This window comes from Phoca vitulina, unplaced genomic scaffold (genome assembly GCF_004348235.1).
Source record: "Phoca vitulina isolate PV1807 unplaced genomic scaffold, GSC_HSeal_1.0 scaffold2, whole genome shotgun sequence".
NCBI lineage: Eukaryota > Metazoa > Chordata > Mammalia > Carnivora > Phocidae > Phoca > Phoca vitulina.
The window spans coordinates 73,536,283-73,557,643 of record NW_022589705.1 but is presented as its reverse complement, the minus strand read 5'-3'; the positions used below and the strand labels follow the sequence as shown (position 1 = coordinate 73,557,643).

General features: G+C 41.5%; 1 protein-coding gene across 2 annotated transcripts in view; it reads left to right on the top strand.

Annotated features, from left to right (window-relative positions):
* THRAP3 (thyroid hormone receptor associated protein 3) overlaps positions 1 to 21,361 on the top strand; it is a 75,145-nt gene that overhangs the window by 36,741 nt on the left and 17,043 nt on the right. The window contains exons 3-4 of one of the 2 annotated variants that reach the window (XM_032387813.1): positions 7,562 to 7,586; positions 19,774 to 19,938. In XM_032387813.1, the coding sequence (XP_032243704.1) occupies positions 19,802 to 19,938 (137 nt within the window). In that variant the 5' untranslated portion in view covers positions 7,562 to 7,586; positions 19,774 to 19,801. The remainder of the gene's footprint in view (positions 1 to 7,561; positions 7,587 to 19,773; positions 19,939 to 21,361) is intronic. The other variant, XM_032387804.1, reaches the window with a different exon arrangement.

Sequence of the window (21,361 nt, the reverse complement as noted above, 5' to 3'; positions counted from 1 at the left end):
GGCTGGGTGGCTCAGTTGGTTGGGCATCTGCCTTTGGCTCAGGTCATGATCCTGGAGTCCCGGGGTCGAGCCCCGCATCGGGCTCCCTTCTCAGTGGGGAGTCTGCTTCTCCCTCTGCCCCTTAACCCTGCTTGTGTTCTTTTTTTTTTTTTTTTAAAGATTTTATTTATTTATTTGACAGAGAGAGAGACAGCGAGAGAGGGAACACAAGCAGGGGGAGTGGGAGAGGGAGAAGCAGGCTTCCCGCTGAGCAGGGAGCCTGATGCGGGGCTCGATCCCAGGACCCTGGGATCATGACCTGAGCTGAAGGCAGACGCTTAACGACTGAGCCACCCAGGCGCCCCAACCCTGCTTGTGTTCTTACTCTTTCACTGGAATGAATAAATAAAATCTTTAAAAAAAGAAAAGAAAGTGACTCTCAGGGTTCTGTCCACTTGAGACAGGGCATTTTATTTTTAAAGACTTTTAAAAAATTTTTTAAATTTTTATTTATTTTTTTAAAGATTTTGTTTATGATTAACATAACAATAAAAAAATTTAAAAAAAATAAAAAAAATAAATAAAGATTTTGTTTATTTATTTGACAGAGACACAGCAAGAGAAGGAATACAAGTAGGGGGAGTGGGAGAGGGAGAAGCAGGCTTCCCGCGGAGCAGGGAGCCCGATGCGGGGCTCGATCCCAGGACTCTGGGATTGTGACCTGAGCCGAAGGCAGACGCTTAACGACTGAGCCACCCAGGCGCCCTTTATTTTTTATTTCTAAGTAATCTCTACCCCCAACGTGGGGCTGAAACTCATCACCCTGAGATTAAGAGTCACACGCTCCACTGACTGAGCCACCCAGGCGCCCAGAAGGAGACAGGGCATTTTAGACTGATAATTTACTTCAGCATATTCCCTCACTTACAGCCACCTTTATGCCCATCTTGAAGTAACCTTAAGTTGTGAAGAACACTGACTGAAACCTGGATGCCAGTCCTCACTTGGTTGCTCACTGTGTGCCGCGACTGCTATGGCTCCCCTTGGCCCTGAGCAGGATTGCCCAGCCATCTGTCTGCTTTGGTCTTCATATCTGTGGGAGGTGAACAGCAAATCCCCCTGCCTTTTTGTTTAATACACTTTTTTGAGAATAGGTTAACACAGCACTGCAAGGATGGTACCGAATCCCTGTGTTAGTTTGATAGGGCTGCTGGGAGAAAGTACCCACTGGGTGGCTTCAACAAGAGCAGTTTCTTGTCTCACAGATCTGGAGGCTCAAAGTTAAAAAATCAAGTTGTTGGCAGGGTTGGTTCCTTGGCATATAGATTGCTCTCTTCTTCCTGTGTCTCTTCATATTTTCTTTCCTCCACATATCCCTATGTCCAGATGTCTTCTTTTTATAAGGATAACCAGCCCTGTATCTCTGTAGAGATCCTATCTCCAAATGAGGTCACATTCTGGGGTACTTGACGTTAGGACCTCAACATACAAATTTTGGGGGTGGGGGGGGACAGTTTAACCCATAATAGTTCCTATATTCCCCATGCCCAGTTTTCCCCGTTACTAACACTGTACATCAGTATGGTACATTTGGTAGAATTAATGAACCAGTACTGATACGTTATTGGTAACTAAAGCGTTATCTTTGTTTCAACACATGAGAAAACTTCAGTTCAAAGAGAGACTAGGAAAAGATCCCAAAAGTAGTGACCTCCTTTCTGACTACTCTGGTCCATGCAAGAGAAAACTCCCAAAGTTACATTATGAACCTGAAGAGATAATGAAAGATACCTTTCTGTGTGTAATTACAACAGGACAGGGAACTTGTCTGTCTTGTTTGCTGCATCCAGCATAATGTGTAGCATGGGAGTTACTGTTCAGTAAATTCTCATAGCAGGAACAGAAGCATGCTCTTGGTTCTTGCTGGACCATGGTATTTTTGGAGCATATACTCCTGTCAGTTTTTCTAAAGTAACTGTAGGCATACCTACCTTTTATTGTGCTTCACTTTATTGCACTTTGTAGGTACTGTGTTTTTTGGTTTTGTTATATTTTTACAAATTGAATGCTGGTGGCGACCCTGCATTGTGCAAGTCTGTTGGTGCATGTTTGCAGCAGTTTTGCTCACTTTGTGTCTCTGTATCACATTTTGGTGATTCCTTGCAGTATTTAAAACTTTTAAAATTATATTTGTTATGGTGATCTATCATTAGGAATTACAACTTGCTGAAGGCTTAGATGATGGTTAGCATTTTTCAGCAATAAAGTGTTTTTTCATTAAGATATGTATTTTTTTAGACATAATGCTATTGCACACTTAATAGACTAAAGTACAGTGTAAACATAAGTTTTTTTTTTAAAGATTTTATTTATTTTTTTGACAGAGAGAGACATAGCAAGAGCAGGAACACAAGCAGGGGGAGTGGGAGAGGGAGAAGCAGGCTTCCCGCAGAGCAGGGAGCCCAGTGTGGGACTCGATCCCAGGACCCTGGGATCATGACCTGAGCCGAAGGCAGACGCTTAACGACTGAGCCACCCAGGCGCCCGTAAACATAAGTTTTAAACTAAAAAATTCATTTGACTTTATTGCTGTGTTCTGGAACCAAATCTGCAATATCTCCAATGTGTGCCTGTATAGAGATTGTGAAACTTGTATTAATGAGAGAGCAAAACTTTTTTAAAAAGAGAAATGATTGTATATTTGCCTTACCATTAAACATCTCTAATGCAGTGTCCTATTTGTTTGTAAAGCCCAACTCACTACCATCCTGAAACCTTAGAAGTTGTATGTCCAGTATTATACACATTTAACAAAAGAATAAACAAATCTACAGAGATTATTACTTTCTTAAAGTTTTCCAGGACTCCTCTCTTACTCCAGTTCACTTCCTTTTCTCTGACATTATTAGATAAACCATAGACTGTACTTAACTACACAGGGTGCCGGCAAATGAAGTTGTTTACCACTTGTTATTCCTTCAGAATACCTCTAAGAGGCATACTTAAAATAAAAGAAATTGAGAAATTGGTGTGTAAAATTTTTTGCATGCGTTTTATTTTACTAGCTTCTTTCAAGCTGGTGACTTAAGACCTAGTTCATTATTTGTGTGCATTTTTCAGAGTTTCCAGGCACTGACTGATTCTGAAATTACGTTTCTTCCTGTGAATGTTATATAATATCCCACCAGTTAAGACTCCCATATGTTTTAATTTCTGATTGAGGGAGAAATAGTTTGATTAAAAGAGTGAAGAAAGGTGTTTCCCAGCAAAGATTTATTGTTGGGAGGCAAGTAAGCAAGCTTTATGGAACTCTGATTGCTGTGTGGAAATCAGGCTTGAAATAATTAGTGCCTTTCTGCCGGTTGTATTCTATGGATAGGGAAAATACATATCACTGAATTTTTCCTACCTTTCCAAGTATTCAGAAGTAATATGGTCCTGGGGCGCTGGCTGGCTCACTTGGTGGTGTGCGTGACTCTTGATCTCAGGGTGGTGAGTTCAAGCCTCACGTTGGGTGTGGAGCCTACTTAAAAAAATTTTTTTTTAATTAAAAAAAAAATTGTAATATGGTCCTGTTCCTTTAAAAAGTGAAAGATGGGAAGGGGTGGAGTTTCCCATGTCATGGGGACAAGAAATAAATCACTGAAGAGCAAGAAGGAAATGTGACTTCTTGCTGGCTCTGATGGAAAGAAGCTAGAAGTCCCACATCCTGACAGGGGTCTGTAGCAGGCAGAGCCCTGACTCGTTCTGGGAACTCAGCTTTACCAAGTGAGGTTGGTGGTGCCTGAATTTGGTATAGGTGGCTTGTCCCCATGCAAGTTGCTAAGATTTATTTTTGCTGTTATTGTTGTTTTAAGAGAGCACAAGAGTGAGGGGGAGGGGTAGAGGCAGAGGGAGAGAGAGATTCTGAAGCAGACTCCCCCGCTGAGATGAGCACAGGGCTCCATCTCACAATCACGACCTGAGCTGAAGTCAAGAGTCAGATGCTTAATTGACTGAGCCACCCCGGTACCCCAAGTGCTAAGTTTTTAAGTATAGTCAGAAGGTAAGTTGCCAAGTCCCTGGTCAGCTAATATTTTCAGGCAGATTGGCTAGTTTTTGTAAAGGAGGAGAATGTGATGAATGTGAAATTACTTCTTCTATAGTAAACTTCAGCATTGATTGGCTGGGATGGAAGGATGATTCTTTTCTTTTTAAGATTTTATTTATTTGAGGGATGCCTGGGTGGCTCAGTCAGTTAAGCGTCTGCCTTCAGCTCAGGTCATGATCCTGGAGTCCTGGGATTAAGTCTAGTCGTCCGGCTCCCTGCCCAGTGGGGAGTCTGCTTCTCTCTGCCCCTCTGCCCCTCTCCCCCCTCCTGCCATCTCTGTCAAATAAATAAAATCTTACTGAAGGGGCGCCTGGGTGGCTCAGTCGTTAAGTGTCTGCCTTTGGCTCGGGTCATGATCCCGGGGTCCTGGGATCGGGCTCACTGCTCGGCGGGAGGTCTGCTTTTCCCTCTCCCACTCCCCCTGCTTGTGTTCCTGCTCCTGCTATATTAAAAAAAAAAAATCTTTAAAAAACAAAAAAGGATTTTATTTGAGAGAGAGAAAGAGCATGAGCAGGGTGGAGGGGGAAGGGGGGAGGGGAAGGGTAGAGGGAGAGAGAAGCAGACTCCCTGCTGAGCAGGGAGCCCCACACAGGGCTCAATCCCAAGACCCTGAGATCATGACCTGAGCCGAAGGCTGCCGGGTAACCAACTAAGTCACCCAGGCGCCCTAGGATGATTTTTCTTTAAGGTTAAGCCATTCTATTTAATTCCAGTTCTAGGACATGTCTGAAGTAAGGATGAGGAATATCCTGCTAAGTTTGTGTAAATTTTCAATTTTTTTGACAATGGTGAGCTATTCAGATCCTCATTTTATTGATGAAAAATGGTCAAAAAGAGGTAAAATCACTTGCCCCATATAAGGGTTTCTGGATTTATCAGGAGCATTAATTTGGTTTTGGTAAATATCTCTCATTTAAGGTGCTTGCATACTTGCTTGGTGCCAGTTATTTGTTCTTCAGCTTTTCATTGCTCACCAGTGTCAATGAAAAAGATGAGCTCTGTCTTCCCCTGGGCATCTTGATATTTTGGGGGCAAGGAGGGAAGAAAGCAGTTTGCAAATAGCTGAACAGGAGACTAGAACTGCAGTCTGTTGTTTATTAGCTGATGGCTGGCGTTTGGGCTTGCAAGGAGGGAAGTCAAGAAGACTTTCTTTCTTGGGTGCCTGGGTGGCTCAGTCGTTAAGCGTCTGCCTTCGGCTCAGGTCATGATCCCAGGGTCCTGGGATCGAGCCCCACATCGGGCTCCTTGCTCCGCGGGAAGCCTGCTTCTCCCTCTCCCACTCCCCCTGCTTGTGTTCCCTCTCTCGCTGTGTGTCTCTCTCTCTCTCTCTCTCTCTCTGTCAAATAAATAAATAAATAAATAAATCTCTAAAAAAAAAAAAAAAGAGACTTTCTTTCTGAGGTAGACTGGGCTCCCTGCTGGATACACCAACAGAATCTGTAACAGGTCATGTGGCGGCTTTGGGAGACCTTTGCCCGACAGGTCAGGACAGCCCAGAGCGTCCAGAGTAAGTAGCAATACTATTAGAAAGGGATAACCCCTTTCCCTGGAACTTCCCTCAAGTATGAAGTGACAGCAGAAAATCCCCCCCTTTTCTTCTTTTTTTGCTACGAAGTTTGGTACGGATTTTCTAAGAGAGAACTTGGAGTTCCTGTTTGCCATCTAAAGAAATAGCGCTAGAAAAGAGAGAGATAGACTTTTTGGAGGACTTGGAATCAAACTTCTGTGCATAGAAGCTGGCCTAGTATTTCCCACATAGGCAGTGTTCTTGACCTAGGGAGAAAAAAGGGTTTGTCTTATTACAAATAATCCACATGTACTTTTAGGCCAGGCTTGCCATTCCTTAATTGCTCTACTTTTAAACTACTTTAGAGCTCATCAGGGAAACTTTTTTTTTTTTTTAAGATTTTATTTATTTATTTGACAGAGAGAGACACAGCGAGAGAGGGAACACAAGCAGGGGGAGTGGGAGAGGGAGAAGTAGGCTTCCTGCCGAGCGGGGAGCCCGCCGCGGGGCTCGATCCCAGGACCCTGGGATCATGACCTAAGCCAAAGGCAGACGCTTAACGACTGAGCCACCCAGGCGCCCCTCAGGGAAACTTCTTAATACTCACTTAGAAAAATTATCCATGTGTCTATGGGTAAATAATGAGTTATATTTTTATGTAGTGAAAATAGTACATGGATTGGGGCCTTTTGTTTCTGCAGTTAACCCTGACACAAAAACCAAGGACCAGATACTGTTTCTCTGAAGGTGTGGGCTTTGTTGGCTGCCCCTTACCCCTCCAGTTTCAGGGCACAGAGGGGTCCCTGTGCTGCACTGTTTCTTGAAGGTTGTCAGGCTAGTTCCTCCTTTGAATTCTCTTTCCAGCCCAACAACAACTGTTAGGAAGGATAGTTGGGAATTTGTTTTGTAAACAGGTCCATTGTTAGCATAAGTGAACTAAAGTATATGCTTTCATTAATAAAAGTGTTATTTTGAGGGAAATTGATAGTAAGGCTAATAAAAAGCACATTGGAGGCATGCCTGGTTGGCTCGGTCAGTTGAGTGTCAGGCTCTTGATTTTGGCTCAGGTCCTGATCTCAGGGTTGTTAGGTCTGGCTCCTCAGCAGAGAGTCTGCTTGAGATTCTCTCTCTCTCTGCCCTCACCCCCCCCCCCCAAGCTCAAATAAATCTTTTTTTTTTTTTTTTTAAGATTTTATTTATTTGACAGAGCACAAGCAGGGGGTTGCGGCAGGCAGAGGGAGAGGGAGAAGCAGAAGCAGGCTCCCCGCTGAGCAAGGAGACCGATGCGGGACTCCAACCCAGCACCCTGGGATCATGACCTGAGCCGAAGGCAGAAGCCCAATGGACTGAGCCACGCAGGCGCCCCATAAATCTTTCTCTTTTTTTTTAAGATTTAATTATTTGAAACACAGCGAGCGAGAGAGAGCACAAGTATGGCAGAGAGGCAGAGGGAGAAAGAAGCAGGTTCCTTGCTGAGCAGGGAGCCCAATGCAGGGCCTGATCCCAGGACCCTGAGATTATGACCTGAGCCAAAGGCAGACGTTTAACTGACTGAGCCACCCAGGCGCCCCATAAATAAGTAAATCTTAGGGGGAAAAAAACACACTGGGGAAAAAATGAGTGTCAGATACTTCCCTAAATGCCAAACAGTTGAAGTGAGCTCATAATTTTTACAGTGGATTTTGGACTCTTTAGAGTTAGAAGACTTTTAGCTTTTTGGGGTTGCTAATCAAACATGTAGTAGTTTGTTAATGTATTTTCTACTCTCTCATAGTGATTTTCTCAGCTGTTATGAAGTATTCACACTTCTAAAAACAAGTGGATGAAACAGCCCACAATGGGAATGGTATTTTGGACTACTCATGTCCTGGAATTAGGAGATAGTTTAGGGTTGCACTTTGGAATTTGCTTTAAATGTGTTTGAACTTAAGTCAGAGTGATTGTTACTTGCTGATAAATGATTCTCCTTGTGGACTTATTTGCAGAGCACACATGGAAAAGCAGGTAGAGGTGAGCGATTTGGGTCTCTTCATTGCATTTTGTGTGTGTGTGTGTGTGTAAGTGTGTAAAGATTTTATTTTTTAAGTGATCTCTACACCCATCGTGGGGCTTGAACTCACAACCTCGAGATCAAGAGTGGCATGCTGTACTGACTGAGCCAGCCAGGCGCCCCTGGGTTTGTTTGTTTTTTTATTGAGGTATAATTGACATACTAGATTCAGGTGTACAACATAATGATTTGATATTTGTGTTTTTGGGTTTTTTTAATATAAGGAATCTCTGTTTTTTTATGTTTTTTTTGTTTGTTTGTTTTTTAAGGGAAACGATACAGGAACATAGCTATATCCACCCAAACTTGTTAGGATTTTGACTATAAATAGAGCCCACTTATAGAGAGTTAATAGTTTTTGAAGCTGGATGATGGGTACACTTGGGTTCTTTACACTGTTCTTTTCTAGTTTGTGTGTGAATCAACACTTTCATAATAAAAACATTTTAAAGAAATAGAGCCCAGTTGGCTATAAGGCTGGCCTTTCTTAACCCTCTTTAAAGTCATAAAAAAATAAAACAATCCCATTGTAATAAGGTTTCCCCAAATGGACTTTGAGTAATTACAGTACAGCTTTATTTATTTAGGGTCATGGAAATTAGTATTTTGGATTTCTAAAAGTATCTCAGAAGAAGGTGGATAGATGTTTGATTCCACATTAAAGCTAAAAGAATCAACCCATTAACTCTGGAATGTCAACAACTTTTATTTTTAGAATATGGGGGAAAGTCATCTATAAAATGACCAGCTAAGAAAATTATATGTAAAGTAAGAAGCTGTGTCCCTATCTACCTCATTTTGTGTCTCTCCCTTCTCCTGCCCCTTCCTCTTCATACCTTCCTTCCTGCTCCGCAGAGGTAACCACTGTTAACAGTTTGCTGCATATGCTTATAGGTATGTCTTACGTGTACATTTATATCTACATAGTACACATTTTTAAAGCAGTTCTACCAAATTCCATAGAATTCAATATTTAAACTTTTAAGAATTTTAGTACTAAATTTCGGAATAGATTTTTTTTTTTTTAATAAAGTAAGCTCTATGCCCAGCGCGGGGCTTGAACTCATGACCCCAAGATCGAGTCTTATGCTCTACTGACTGAGCCAGCCAGGTGCCCCCCAGAATAATTTTGATTTTATAACCTAGGCAAGGCCAAGCCTTTTATTGTATCTTTAAATTATTCAAGCAATAATTGCCATTCTCCCCACAGGCCCTTCCCCACCTTTAGGAAGGTATTTAATGCACATGTGAGTATTCTCTATAAATTTTAGGGCCTCAGAATTGAAATTAGTATTATACTTCCTGATTTACTTAATAATTTAAGAGAGCCACTTTTAATAGAGTGAATTATTAAATAAATCCGTAAATATACTAATTTCAGTTCTGAATTGAAATCGGAGACCGCTTCATTGTCATTTCCCCCTTCTCCACCTAATTTCAGTTTCTTCAGGGATACAGGTGGGATGTGAAGCCTTGGCAAAATGTTACCCTAGAGATACCCCAGGCTACTCTTGATTCTGTTTCCCTCTTTCACTCAAGAGAGGGAGAATCTCCAGAGAAAAGCATAAAATAGTAAACATGTTTAGTATTTCACCTGAGCTCTGCTTTCCTACCCCGAACTATCCAGAGGCATACAGAGCACAAATCAGGCCATTGCTTTGTGTACACTCTTTTATGAATGCTGAACTTTTCTCAGTATTTTTGCATCTATCTTTTTTTTTTTTAAAGATTTTATTTATTTATTTGACAGAGGGAGACACAGAGAGGGAATACAAGCAGGGGGAATGGGAGAGGGAGAAGCAGACTTCCCGCGGAGCAGGGAGCCCGATGTAGGGCTCGATCCCAGGACCCCCGATCATGACCTGAGCCGAAGGCAGACGCTTAACGACTGAGCCACCCAGGCGCCCCGCATCTATCTTTTCTTTATGTTGGTCATTTTGCGTCTTGTTTGCCAAGAATTTTCTACTTCTTACTCTAGCAACTACTGAAAGCATGGCTGCCTTGACTGGACTTGGTGACAGTGGAGTTTTACTCTAACCTGGCACTAAGAAATGAAGTGTGAGTGTCTCCCTAACACTGAGGTCATTTTGGCCTTCTGTGTGTTGGTGTAAGATGTAGAACGGACAAGCAGGATCTCAACTTCCAGTTTAGCAGGCATGATTAGGGCTGGGGTACAGACTGAATTCTACTCCCGGATTGTACTGTTAATATTTGATGAACTGGTCTTTTATTATTCCTGCTAGTGTGAGTGGGGAGCATGGAGAATGAAGAGGAAGTTTGAAAGAGCCAGTTCATTCAGCAAATGTGAAGTGTCCACTCTGTGGCTAAGCACTGTGCAAAGTGCTGAAGGTAACAGTGGATCACTGTGGATGCAGTGATTTCTGGCCAGTTCATTTTGTAGCCTCCTGGTTTTGGTATCCCGAATGGTTAAACTAATTTGGTTAGCACTCTTATGTTACCTTACGGTCATCAGATGTAGTGCCATCTGATCTGGAAAAGTGTGCTGTCCTCTTGGCAGAACAGACACTTAGTCGGGGGGCCTGGGTAAGGGACAGCCAGTGCCGGCCCATGTGGAATCAGTCCTCAGGAACTTGCCCCATTCTTTTAGGGTTGTGGTAGAGATCCATAAACAGCTGAGAATAATTTTAAGACTTATTATAAAAGCAGGTGTTCTGCAATAACAGTTGAAAACCAATTAATGTAATAAACCATATAAATAGAATAAAGGACATCTCAGTGACACAATAAAAACATTTGGGAAAAAAAAATCCCAACACACTTTCATAATAAAAATGTTCAACACACTAGGAATAGAAAGAGACTTCCTCAGTCTGATAGACCTCTGTGGAAAACCTGCAGTTATCATCATACTGAAAGATGGACAGAAGCTCTATAGCAGAGAATCCTCCCAGAAGGAGGCTGGTGTTGAGCTGCCCCTTTCCAAGCAAGGACCACTTTTTAAATTCTAGGTGGTTATATTCGTGTTTCTTGTTAATAGTCTCTTGTTACATGAAGCCCTTCCTTCTCTGCACCTGGCTGTAGTTTTCCTGTTTAGGCTCTCTCAAATGAACTACAGCAGAAATGTTCCTGCTGCCTTTGGCAAGAGACTTCTTTTTGTGCTGGAAGTTCTGAGACCGGTTTCAGGCAGACTATGTTTCCATTTTTCGGAATGTTACAAGTTAGAGATAGGGGTGGGGGAAGAGAGCTGTTGTCAGCTTTAGTTAAGCATTTCAGCTTTGCTGGTGTAAGAACTAAATTCTTTCAGAAATCATTATGCTTCAGAGATTTTTTTAACTGATCAGATTCACAAGAGACTGATGGGTGAAATATGAAAATGGAGTAGCTAACCTATAAGGTGATGGTGAGTTACAGTGTTGGAAAAATTCGTGTTTGAATTCTGGACCTATTTAGCTTTGGAACTTTGGGGGCAGATTAACTCCTTAAGTCCTTGTTTTCTCTTCTGTAAAACAGGTACAGAGCATAGTAGTTAATGAGGTTTGGGTGTATAAAATGAGGTAATGCTGAAGGTTTGTAGCTCCTTATCTAGCGTATCTTGGTAAACATTAGCAGTTTTTATTGATAAAGTGCCAGGGAATCGATTTTTCTTTTCTTTTTTTTTTTTTTTTTAACAGAAAGGGCGAGCACAAGCAGGGGGGAGGGGCAGAGGGAGAAGCAGGGAGCTGCTCAGCAGGGAGCCTGATGCAGGACTCCATCCCAGGACCCTGGGATTATGGCCTGAGGAGAAGGCAGACGCTTAAGTGACTGAGCCACCCAGGCGCCCTGGAATCAGTTTTCAGTAGGTAACATATCTAGCAAGAAAGCCAGTTTTTGCCTAGGGCAGTCTTTTCTGGTAGGCAGGTCCATTCAGAGACTAAACTCTTGAATTAGATGGATGTTTGATGAATGTATTCTAGATATAGAGCAGGAGGAGCTATATGCTCTTTTTTCCCCCAAGTAAGCTCTACACCGAATGTGGGGCTTTAACTTACAACCCTGACGGAAATCAAGAATCACCGTGCTGTACTGACTTGAGCCAGCCAGGCGCCCCAGGAGCTAGATGTTCTTAAGTGGTAAGCCCTTCAGATCAGCGTAGCTGAATGGCCCTAGTTGAGGAAATGATGTATCCTATCCCTTCAGGATAGTCCCAGTTTAAAATCCTTTCCCCCATTGTCAACCTAGATATCCTGTAAACTTTACCTTGCTAGAGATAAACATATCCCCACCCCAGCTTGTCTGAGCCAGAAGCACGGCAGAAACTTTTTTTCTTTTGCTGGGCGCAGCAAAGCAAGGTTTATTGAGTGATAGTGAGGCCTTTAGTACAAAGCTCCCAAAGAGGGAGGGGACCCGGGAGGGTTGCTTTAAGGCAGAAACTTTCATTGGGCTATTTGCTAACTTTCAGGTTTGAACTCTATGGTCCTGTACTTTTAGGTTTCTTTAGATGACTGTTAATGGGTCATTAAGTCATAGCTTTCTCTTTGAACTTCAAGAAGATGCAAATTCTTATGCTGCAATTTTCCATTTTCATTATTTATTCATGACTAAAACTTGTGTGTTTATAAATGTATGCCATAGATATTTTATGCATTTTAATAGCATATGGTATTTACATTTTATTTTATTAAAGATTTTATATATTTATTTGAGAAAGAGCCATAGAGCACAAGTGGGGGTACGGGGAGGGGGAGAAGCAGGCTCCCCGCTGAGCAGGGAGCCCTCCACTGGGCTTGATTCCAGAACCCTGAGATCATGACCTAAGCTGGAGACAGACCCCATCTGACTGAGCACCCAGATGCCCCAGTCTTTACATTTTAAACTAGGGATTTACCTACCTTATGCTAATAAGATTCTTGCACTTCTTTTTGGCTGACTGGTTTTGGGGAAGATATCCATAGGTGATTGTTCTTATCTATAGTTTTGACCATTAGTTTTCTCTTAGTTTCCACTTAGAGGGTGATATTTACTGATCCTGTCCTGAAATTGTCTAGGTTTAGAGCTTCCTTGGTTCCTGTAACCCAAATTAAACCTTAAAATAAGTGTTGTTCCTTTGTAACGCTCTTGCTTTCCTGAATTAAAACTTGGCTTTTCTGTCATAGGTCCTTGGAGTAAAGCATTAGTAATGAAAGCTTCATGATGTTAATACACTCTAATAACCTAGGAAAATAAGATGCAGGCACCCCTATATGCTTCATTGCTGCAGGGAAGCTGCCAGCACTAGGAAAGAGGCTGGTGTTTATCAGGAGAACAGCTCGTACTTTGGTCTTTTTTTTTTAAGATTTTATTTATTTATTTTGAGAGAGATAATGAGATAGAGAGAGCATGAGAGGGGAGAGGGTCAGAGGGCGAAGCAGGCTCCCTGCTGAGCAGGGAGCCCGATGCGGGACTCGATCCCGGGACTCCAGGATCGTGACCTGAGCCGAAGGCAGTGGCTTAACCAACTGAGCCACCCAGGCGCCCCCGTATTTTGGTCTTAAGTTGGTTGTAATGTGTACATTGAAATGAGAGTTCAACACCATGTGAAATGTTGTGAATACTCTCTTGAAAGTATGTGAGATCTCTTGAAGAAATTGAATATTCTGTGAGATAGTTTGATACAGGAATGAGAAAAGAAAAAAATGTAGTCTGCTCAGCAAAGCTCTCTACAGACATTAAATTACAGCAGCGGAGCCATTCAAGCATTTTAGATGCAGATATCCAGAGATCAGACTGTTCATCATAGGCATTATTCCCTCGCCCAACTCCATTTCCATATTTTTCCGTGGGTTTAGAAAACTTTAAAAGACAGGTTTGAATTGATTTCACATATCAGGAAGGCTTTGGGTCAGCTTGATGTTACCATTTTGTTTTCAGGTTGTAGTATGTTTGCCTTTAGTTTTCGTTTGCTTGACTAGTAAATTCTCTTTCTGTAAAGTCTTAAGAAGACCTTTAAAGTACGAACCGAGTATTTATGGACTGAAGGATAGTTGTGTGGTTTATATGTAGCTTGGTCATTTGGTGCTGCTAAGGTTGGAACCCCAGTGTGGTCTTTTGAGGTTATATTTGGCACTACTTAGTTTTAGGAACCCAAACTCCTGACAAATATAACCTCTCAGTAGGCTACCTGCAGGGTTCTAGCCATGGTAAATACTGCCATAATGCTTATTCTGGTGAATTAAGCAGATACCTAACAATTGCCAAGATAGCGCTGGTAGAATCACTAAGGACACGGAGAAGAAACTTAATCTGGGGTGAGAAGGGAAAAGGAATAATTCAATTCTTCCTTATCTTTGAGAGTTTTTGATTTAGAGAAGTTTGCTTTGGCTTTGTCTGCCAATACTACTTTTTTTGGAGTTGAAAAATAAGATGTGTTTTTTAATGATGTAAAAGCCATATAATTATGTATCTTAAGACCTTTGTTTTAAATAAAATGCATCTGTTCTCCCAAGCCCATTGAACTGCTTGGTAATTAGAGGAATGGTTCTGGTGGAGAAGGCTCGGGCTTTGAAAAAGCTGATGGCTCTGGGAACTGGCTCTCAAGTGGCTCTGCAGGAACAGTTTGAAAGTGAACCCTTGCTCCAAGTGACAGAATCGTATCTGAAGTGATTTCAAAAGGCTGTTTGAAATTCTTCTCTTGGGTTTTAAAGAAAAGGTAGGAGGGAAAAAGAACTAGAACAGTAGTTGTATAAATACAAGATGGAGGAGGAGGATATCTTGCGGCTGCCGAAGGGTGTATGAGAAAAGACATTGGGGCTTAGTGACTTGAGGCTCACTCCAGCGTGTGCTTGGTATGGCTTTCCAGAAAGAGAAATTTTTGGATGCGGTAATACTCTGTATTAGGCCACATTTGTAGAATTACTCTTAAGTTCTGAGTATGCCAATGAAGGAAGACAAACGAATTGATTTAGGGGCAAACAAGGTAATGTGCATATGATAACCACATTGTCTGAAGAACGTTGGAGAGTTGAGACTATTTGGATCATACCAGGCTCTTAACTATAGGAGTTGAGGAATCAGGTCCTGTATTTTGCATTTTTAACATGCCAGGCACTTAATATTAACTATTGATTGCTGCTTGGTCAGTTGGTGGATTCTTTTATAATGCTGGTGTTAGGAGCATGACTCCCTTACCTTAATTGTTTTTTTTTTTTTTTTAAGATTTTATTTATTTGACAGAGACAGCGAGAGAGGGAACACAAGCAGGGGGAGTGGGAGAGGGAGAAGCAGGCTTCCCGTGGAGCAGGGAGCCCGATGCTGAGCTCGATCCCAGGACCCCGGGATCACGACCCGAGCCGAAGGCAGACACCTAATGACTGAGCCACCCAGGCGCCCCTCCCTTACCTTAATTGTGAGCAGTTTTTACCCAAATTGTGTTTGAAGGGACATGTTTTTACCTGAGCCACATTTCATAGTCATGAGCCGTCATATTACGCCATAGTTCTTCTGTAGGGACTGGACTTTTTTATAATGCTCTAAATGAAACAGCCTCTTCAGGAAGGGTGGGCTTTGTTGAAGAAGCAAAACTTCTTTTGGGGGAATTCTAGTTTGAACAGAAATCAAATGCTAGGTACTGGTAACATGTTAAAAGGTGCCAAATTGATTTCCAAAGTGGTATTTGTCTTTCTCACTTCCCAATATTTTTGTAGAACATGGACACGGAAGAAATGGTAGAAAGAGGAAAAGATGTGTGTAATCACAGTGACGTCTAAAAGTCTTCAAAAAGAATTGAGAGTTGTTTTGAACGGAGTTTGCTTATTTGATTAAATGGCTTTATTTAAGATTGTCCCTACCTTATACTAAGAAGTATATGTATGTATATCAAGAGAAAAAACTTAATGTCTTTTGGACACTTCCTTTCCCTTTCTCTTCATATAACTTGCTCTTTGTTAGTCTTCAGGTGACAGCTTAAATGCCACCTCTTGACGATCTTATCTAAGTAAGTCACTACTACACTGTATAAATTTAATGTTATATGGTCTTTGTCTTCTCGTACCTACCAGAATTTGTAATTACATTTTTGCTTGGTTGCTTATTTGTTGTCTCTCAGCACCTCTAGACTCTAATAAGCTCCTTGGAGGCAAAATCAAATCTGGTTTAAATTTTTTTTAAGGCGGGGTGGGGCAGAGGGAGAGAGAGAATCTTAAGCAGGCTCCACACCCAGTCCCGTCAATCTCACAGTTCTGAGATCAAGACCTGAGCTGAACTCAGCTACCCAGGCACCCCAAATCCGCTTTAATTTTAAGTGTTTATCCACTAGCTAGCATCCTCTTGAATGTGTTAAATGATTCATTGATTTATTTGCAGCTGTGGTTTTGTATCATCCAAAGTTATTCCATTTACATCTCAGGGTATAATGAGGTTTTTAAAATCAGTTTCAATTCACATTTAAAAAGTTCCAGGAGTAGGAGTAAGGGTGGTATTACAGTATTGTGACTCTTAAGCGTACTTGTCAATTCTAGTAAGTTTTTTTTTTTTTTAAGTTTTTATTTATTTGACAGAGACACAGCGATAGAGGGAACACAAGCAGGGGGAGTGGGAGAGGGAGAAGCAGGCTTCCTTTGGAGCAGGGAGCCCGATGCGGGGCTCGATCCCAAGACCCTGGGATCATGACCTGAGCCGAAGGCAGATGCTTAACGACTGAGCCACCCAGGTGCCCATTTAGTAAGTTTAATATATGTAGAAATGTTAAGTTTGGCTCTATCTGTATTTAGGGTAAGTTTGGCTCTATCTGTATTTAGGGGACAACATTTTCTTCCTCTTAGTGAAAATTAGCTTTAAAAAAAAAAAAGATTTTATTCATTTGAGAGAGAGAGCACAAGCATAGGGGAGAGGCAGAGGGAGAGGGAGAAGCAGACTCCCCACTGAGCAGGGAGCCCGACATGGGGCTCAATCCCAGGACCTGGAGACCATGACCTGAGCTGAAGACAGATGCTTAACCATCTGAGCCACCCAGGCACCCCAGAAAATTAGCTTCTTAATTTTCCAATTTCTGAGGGTTGAAATGAGCATTGCCTTTGACACTAACTTGCCGCTTTTCCCCGCCTTTTCTTTTAAAGTCTGATATTGTCCACTTGTGTGAATGATCTAAAAGGATTTTCCATTCTGGCTTAAGCTAAAATTGAAGATTGGGCAGAGATGTTATGAGGCAGACAAAGATAGCCCTAAACTTGTGACAGAAAAAAGCTATTCAGCAAGACTGAACCCAGAAAAAACGAAGACATCCTGAAGGCCAACCAGAAAAACAAAATGCATTTCCATACTCAATTTGTATAAATTGCTCAGTTACACCTCCACCTCCTATCCCTGAATAACTTAGTCCTCTACCCTGGCTTTGCATAATGACTACTGCCAAAAATCGGCTTCAAATGGAAATCTCTTTGACCTTGCTGAAGCACACAACAGTTCAGTCCCTTTGGTAGGGTCTAGACTCTAGGTCTTCGGCATCCTCATTTAGCAATGTCTTACTCATTACCCTTTGTCTCTGGCTTCCTAGCAGTTTCTCTGTCCTCTTCTAAATCAGGTCTCTTTTTCATGGTTATGGTTATTTCCCCATGACCTGGAGCACCCTAGAGAAGGACTGGGTGGCTACTTTTGATTGTATGGTCAGGCGAACCTCTGAGGAGATGGCTCTTGAGCTGAGATCTGAATAACAAAATCCAGGAGGTAGAGGAGGGTGACATGTTTGCTGATTATCATTTTCCCATTTAATTTTTCCCAAGCCAGGGGCAGCATCATAAAAGACTCTTCAGCAAAGCAGTGAGGCAGTGATGTGTGGTAGAGTAAGCTCTGGAATTTTGGCCTGTTAATTAGCTTTGTGGGTTTTGACAGATCCCTTGTTCTTCCCGGTCTTTGATAGACATGTGCTATAGCACTTCAACTTTCTGCTTGGAAGATGCCCAGAGTTGTAGTAGGGTTTAAAGGAGGATAAGTGAGTTGGCTTGATATAGCGTACCTTGAAGACAAAACCAAGCAAACTTGTCAGGGCACCTCTGAGGCTCTCTATTCATTTCTGCGGGGGAGGAAAGAAAAGGAAAAAGAAAATTTTGTTTTTTCATGGGAAACCTGAAAAAAGGTTGACCCTTGATGCTAAAGAACTAGAGGAAAGTGACAGTTCTTCACTTTATAAATTACCTTAGTACTGTGTTTATGAATTGCTGTCGTGTATTTTACAGGATTTAGTAACATGCCACCGTGGTATTAGAGTATTTGATAATACATTTTGTTTAGAGATTTATTTATTTGAGAGAGAAGGTGGGTTGGGGAGGGGCAGAGGGAGAGGGAGAGAGAATCTCAAGCAGACTCTCCACTGAGCGCAGAGCCCAATACCTTGAGATCATTACTGGAGCCAAAATCAAGAGTCCGGATGCTTAACCAACTGAGCCACCCGGCTGCCCCATCCACATCTTTTTTATCCATCTGTTGATGGACACTTGGGTTACCTCCATATGTTGGCCATTGTAAATAATGCTGCAGTAAACATAGGGGTGCATATGTCTTTTTGAATTAGCATTTTCATATTCTTTGGGTAAGTATCCCTGGATCATATGGTAATTCTATTTTTAATTTTTTGAGGAACCTCCGTACTGTTTTCCACAGTGGCTGCACCAGCTTGCATTCCCACCACAGCACAGGAGGGTTCCTTTTTCTCCACATCCTCACCTACCCTTGTTGTTTCTAGTGTTTTTGATTTTAGCCATTCTGACAGGTGTGAGGTGATACCTCACTGTGGTTTTTGATTTGCATTTCCCTGATGATGAGTGATGTTGAGCTCTTTTCCTCTGTCTGTTGGCCATCTCTATGTCTTTGGAGAAATGTCCGTGTCTTCTGCCCATGTTTTAATGGTTGTGTGTGTGTGTGTGTGTGTGTGTGTGTGTGTGTGTGGAGTTGTAGGAGTTCTTCATATATTTTGGATACCAACTCCTTATCACATACATTATTTGCAAATATCTTCTCCCGTTCCGTAGGTTGTCTTTTGTTTTATTGATTGTGTTTCCTTCACTGTGCAGAAGCTTTTTATTTTGATGGAGTCCCAATAGTTTATTTTTGCTTTTGTTTCCCTTGCCTCAGGAGGTTTATCTAGAAAAATGTTGCTATAGCCAGTGTCAAAGAAATTACTGCCTGTGCTCTCTTCTAGGATTTTTATGGTTTCAGGTCTCACATTTAGGTCCTTAATCCATTTTGAGTTTATTTTTGTGTGTGGTGTAAGAAAGTTATCCAGTTTCATTCTTTTGCATGTAGCTGTCCAGTTTTCCCAGCCCCATTTGTTGTTCTGTCACGCTTTTTAAATCTTTTCCTTGGAATTAAATATTAAGGATTTGCCTCATGACTTTAAAGCCCAGGGAGTAGAAAATGGCCAGATGTTAATACTCAGTAACCAAGATACCATTGCATAGAGTTTCCTTTCTTAGAATTGGGAAACCTGTCTCAGGTCTCAATACTTTTAACAGCTGACTTGTTCTGAAAAACTTGTTTATTGAAAAAAGATTGTATGCACCAAATCATTGGTAGTTCCCCTCACTTTTGTTAATGTTTCATTGTGTTCCCAAATCAGGGCCAAAGGTCAGATTTCCCATTTGCTGCTGTGTCTTGGACTGTTTGGAACTGTACTGCTTAGAAATCCCTCCTTTAAAAATAAATTATTTGTTTGTTTGTTTGTAAGCTCCATGCCTAACATGGGACTCAGAACTCACAACTCTGAGATCAAGAGTTGCATGCTGTACCAACTGAGCCAGCCAGGTGCCCCTAAAAAAAATTTTTTTTTTTTTTTTTTTAAAGATTTTATTTATTTATCTGACAGAGAGAGACACAGCACGAGAGAGAACACAAGCAGGGGGAGTGGGAGAGGGAGAAGCAGGCTTCCAGCTGAGCAGGGAGCCCGATGCGGGGCTCGATCCCAGGACCCTGGGATCATGACCTGAGCCGAAGGCAGACGCTTAACGACTGAGCCATCCAGGCGCCCCCCCAAAATTTTTTTTTTAATTGAAGTATGATTAACATAGAAATTCCTCTTGGTAACAGGGCAGAGTGTTTTTAATCAGTCATTTTATCTGTGTGTGTGCGTTTGTGTGTGTGTGTGTGTGTGTGTGTGTGTGTGGTTTTGTTTCTAAGTGTCCAGAGAAGTTGAAGTTTGCAAAGGTATTCCCTCATTTGTTTGATTCTGTTTTCTTACTTTAGGTGTAATTGAAAAGTGACCTCTTCAGAGATGTCAAAAACAAACAAATCCAAGTCTGGATCTCGCTCTTCTCGCTCAAGATCTGCATCAAGATCTCGTTCTCGTTCATTTTCGAAGTCTCGGTCCCGAAGTCGATCTGTCTCTCGTTCAAGGAAGCGCAGGCTTAGGTAAGGGGATGTGATTGTGTATCAGGATAACCATTGCATCGGTCATCGTGGGTCTCTGAAGAGCTTTTGCTAGACTCTTTCTGTGAGTGTCAGTTGGAGTGGGTTGGCTTAAGGCAGAGGGTTGGGCTGTAAGATATTACAGGTGTCTTGAAATGCTACGAATCCAAATCACCTTTGATTGCCATGCTGTTTGCCTAATTGCTTTTCTCCTCTGCCAGTATGTGCTGTTTCTTATCTACTTTGGATGAAAGAGCATTTTTTTTTTATCTGAACTGCTTGCTTCAAATCTCTACACCTAATTGTTTTTTCCTGGAGTATTTTTGGAGGCTTTGGACCAAAGTTTATATGCATCCTCAGCAAAGAAAGGATAGCTAGGAGGATTAATAGTATGACCGGCATTGTGAGGAGAGAAGCCTTATTAACTCTGACATAATTAAACCATAAAAACTTAACGGGAATCATTTGTAAACGTTCACCTGACACGCCAGTTACTAACAAGCAGTGTCTGTCTAGTAAACCACAGCAAAGCTATCCGAAAATCACTCTTGGAGACATCACTGTGCCTAAGTGAACAAGGAATTCTTTTGATTTTATTGCCAGTGTTCTTTAATTCAGTCAGTATTCACATCTTCAGGTGGATTTCCCTATTTCAGTTATGTCTTAAAATAGGATGCTAACCCTCCAGCGCCTTTTCTCTTTTGATGTGTTGGGAGTTGGGTTTTTCATTCTTTAAAACTGTTTTAATTTTCTTTTGTGAGTAGACAAGAACCTTTTAGTATATACAAGTTTCTACACGTGAATGTCGATGTATTTAACTACCAAATGGGGGATAATGTGCACAGTTTTGTTCTTTTTGTCAGAATTGCACCAGGCAAGGAGGTAATTTCTCAGTCTCACCGCTTGGGACTCCCCCTAGTCTTTATTTCACACGAGTATTTAGAATTCTTTTGTTAAATGAACTGATTATGAAATTTAAAATAAACCTCAGGAAAAGTAGTTATTAAGCTGCATTCTTTATTCCCATAGCCCTGTAGTATTCCTAAAATGTCCTAAAGAGATGGTTGGTAGAATTCTTTTTTTTTTTCCCCCTCCCAACAAGTTAATTCTTCACTTGATCTTAGCCAAAAGGCCAAGAAGTGATGAGAACAAGTTAATTCTTAAATGGATCTGTAAGAGACCTGCCTGAAAAGTAATTTCAGACCAGAGGGTGAATTAAAAAGTTGGCGTCCATAAATATTAATGATTCTGATAATGTAGAATATAGTGAGTCTCTTCCTCAAACAAAAGAAACACTAGATTTTTTTAATTTTTATTTTTAAAGATAACATTACACCTTGAGGGTAATGAGTCCTAGCCTTCCCTCTCCTCTTTGATTTTTGGGCATGCATTTTTATACCAAACTTTTAGTTTAAGCCGTAGGCTA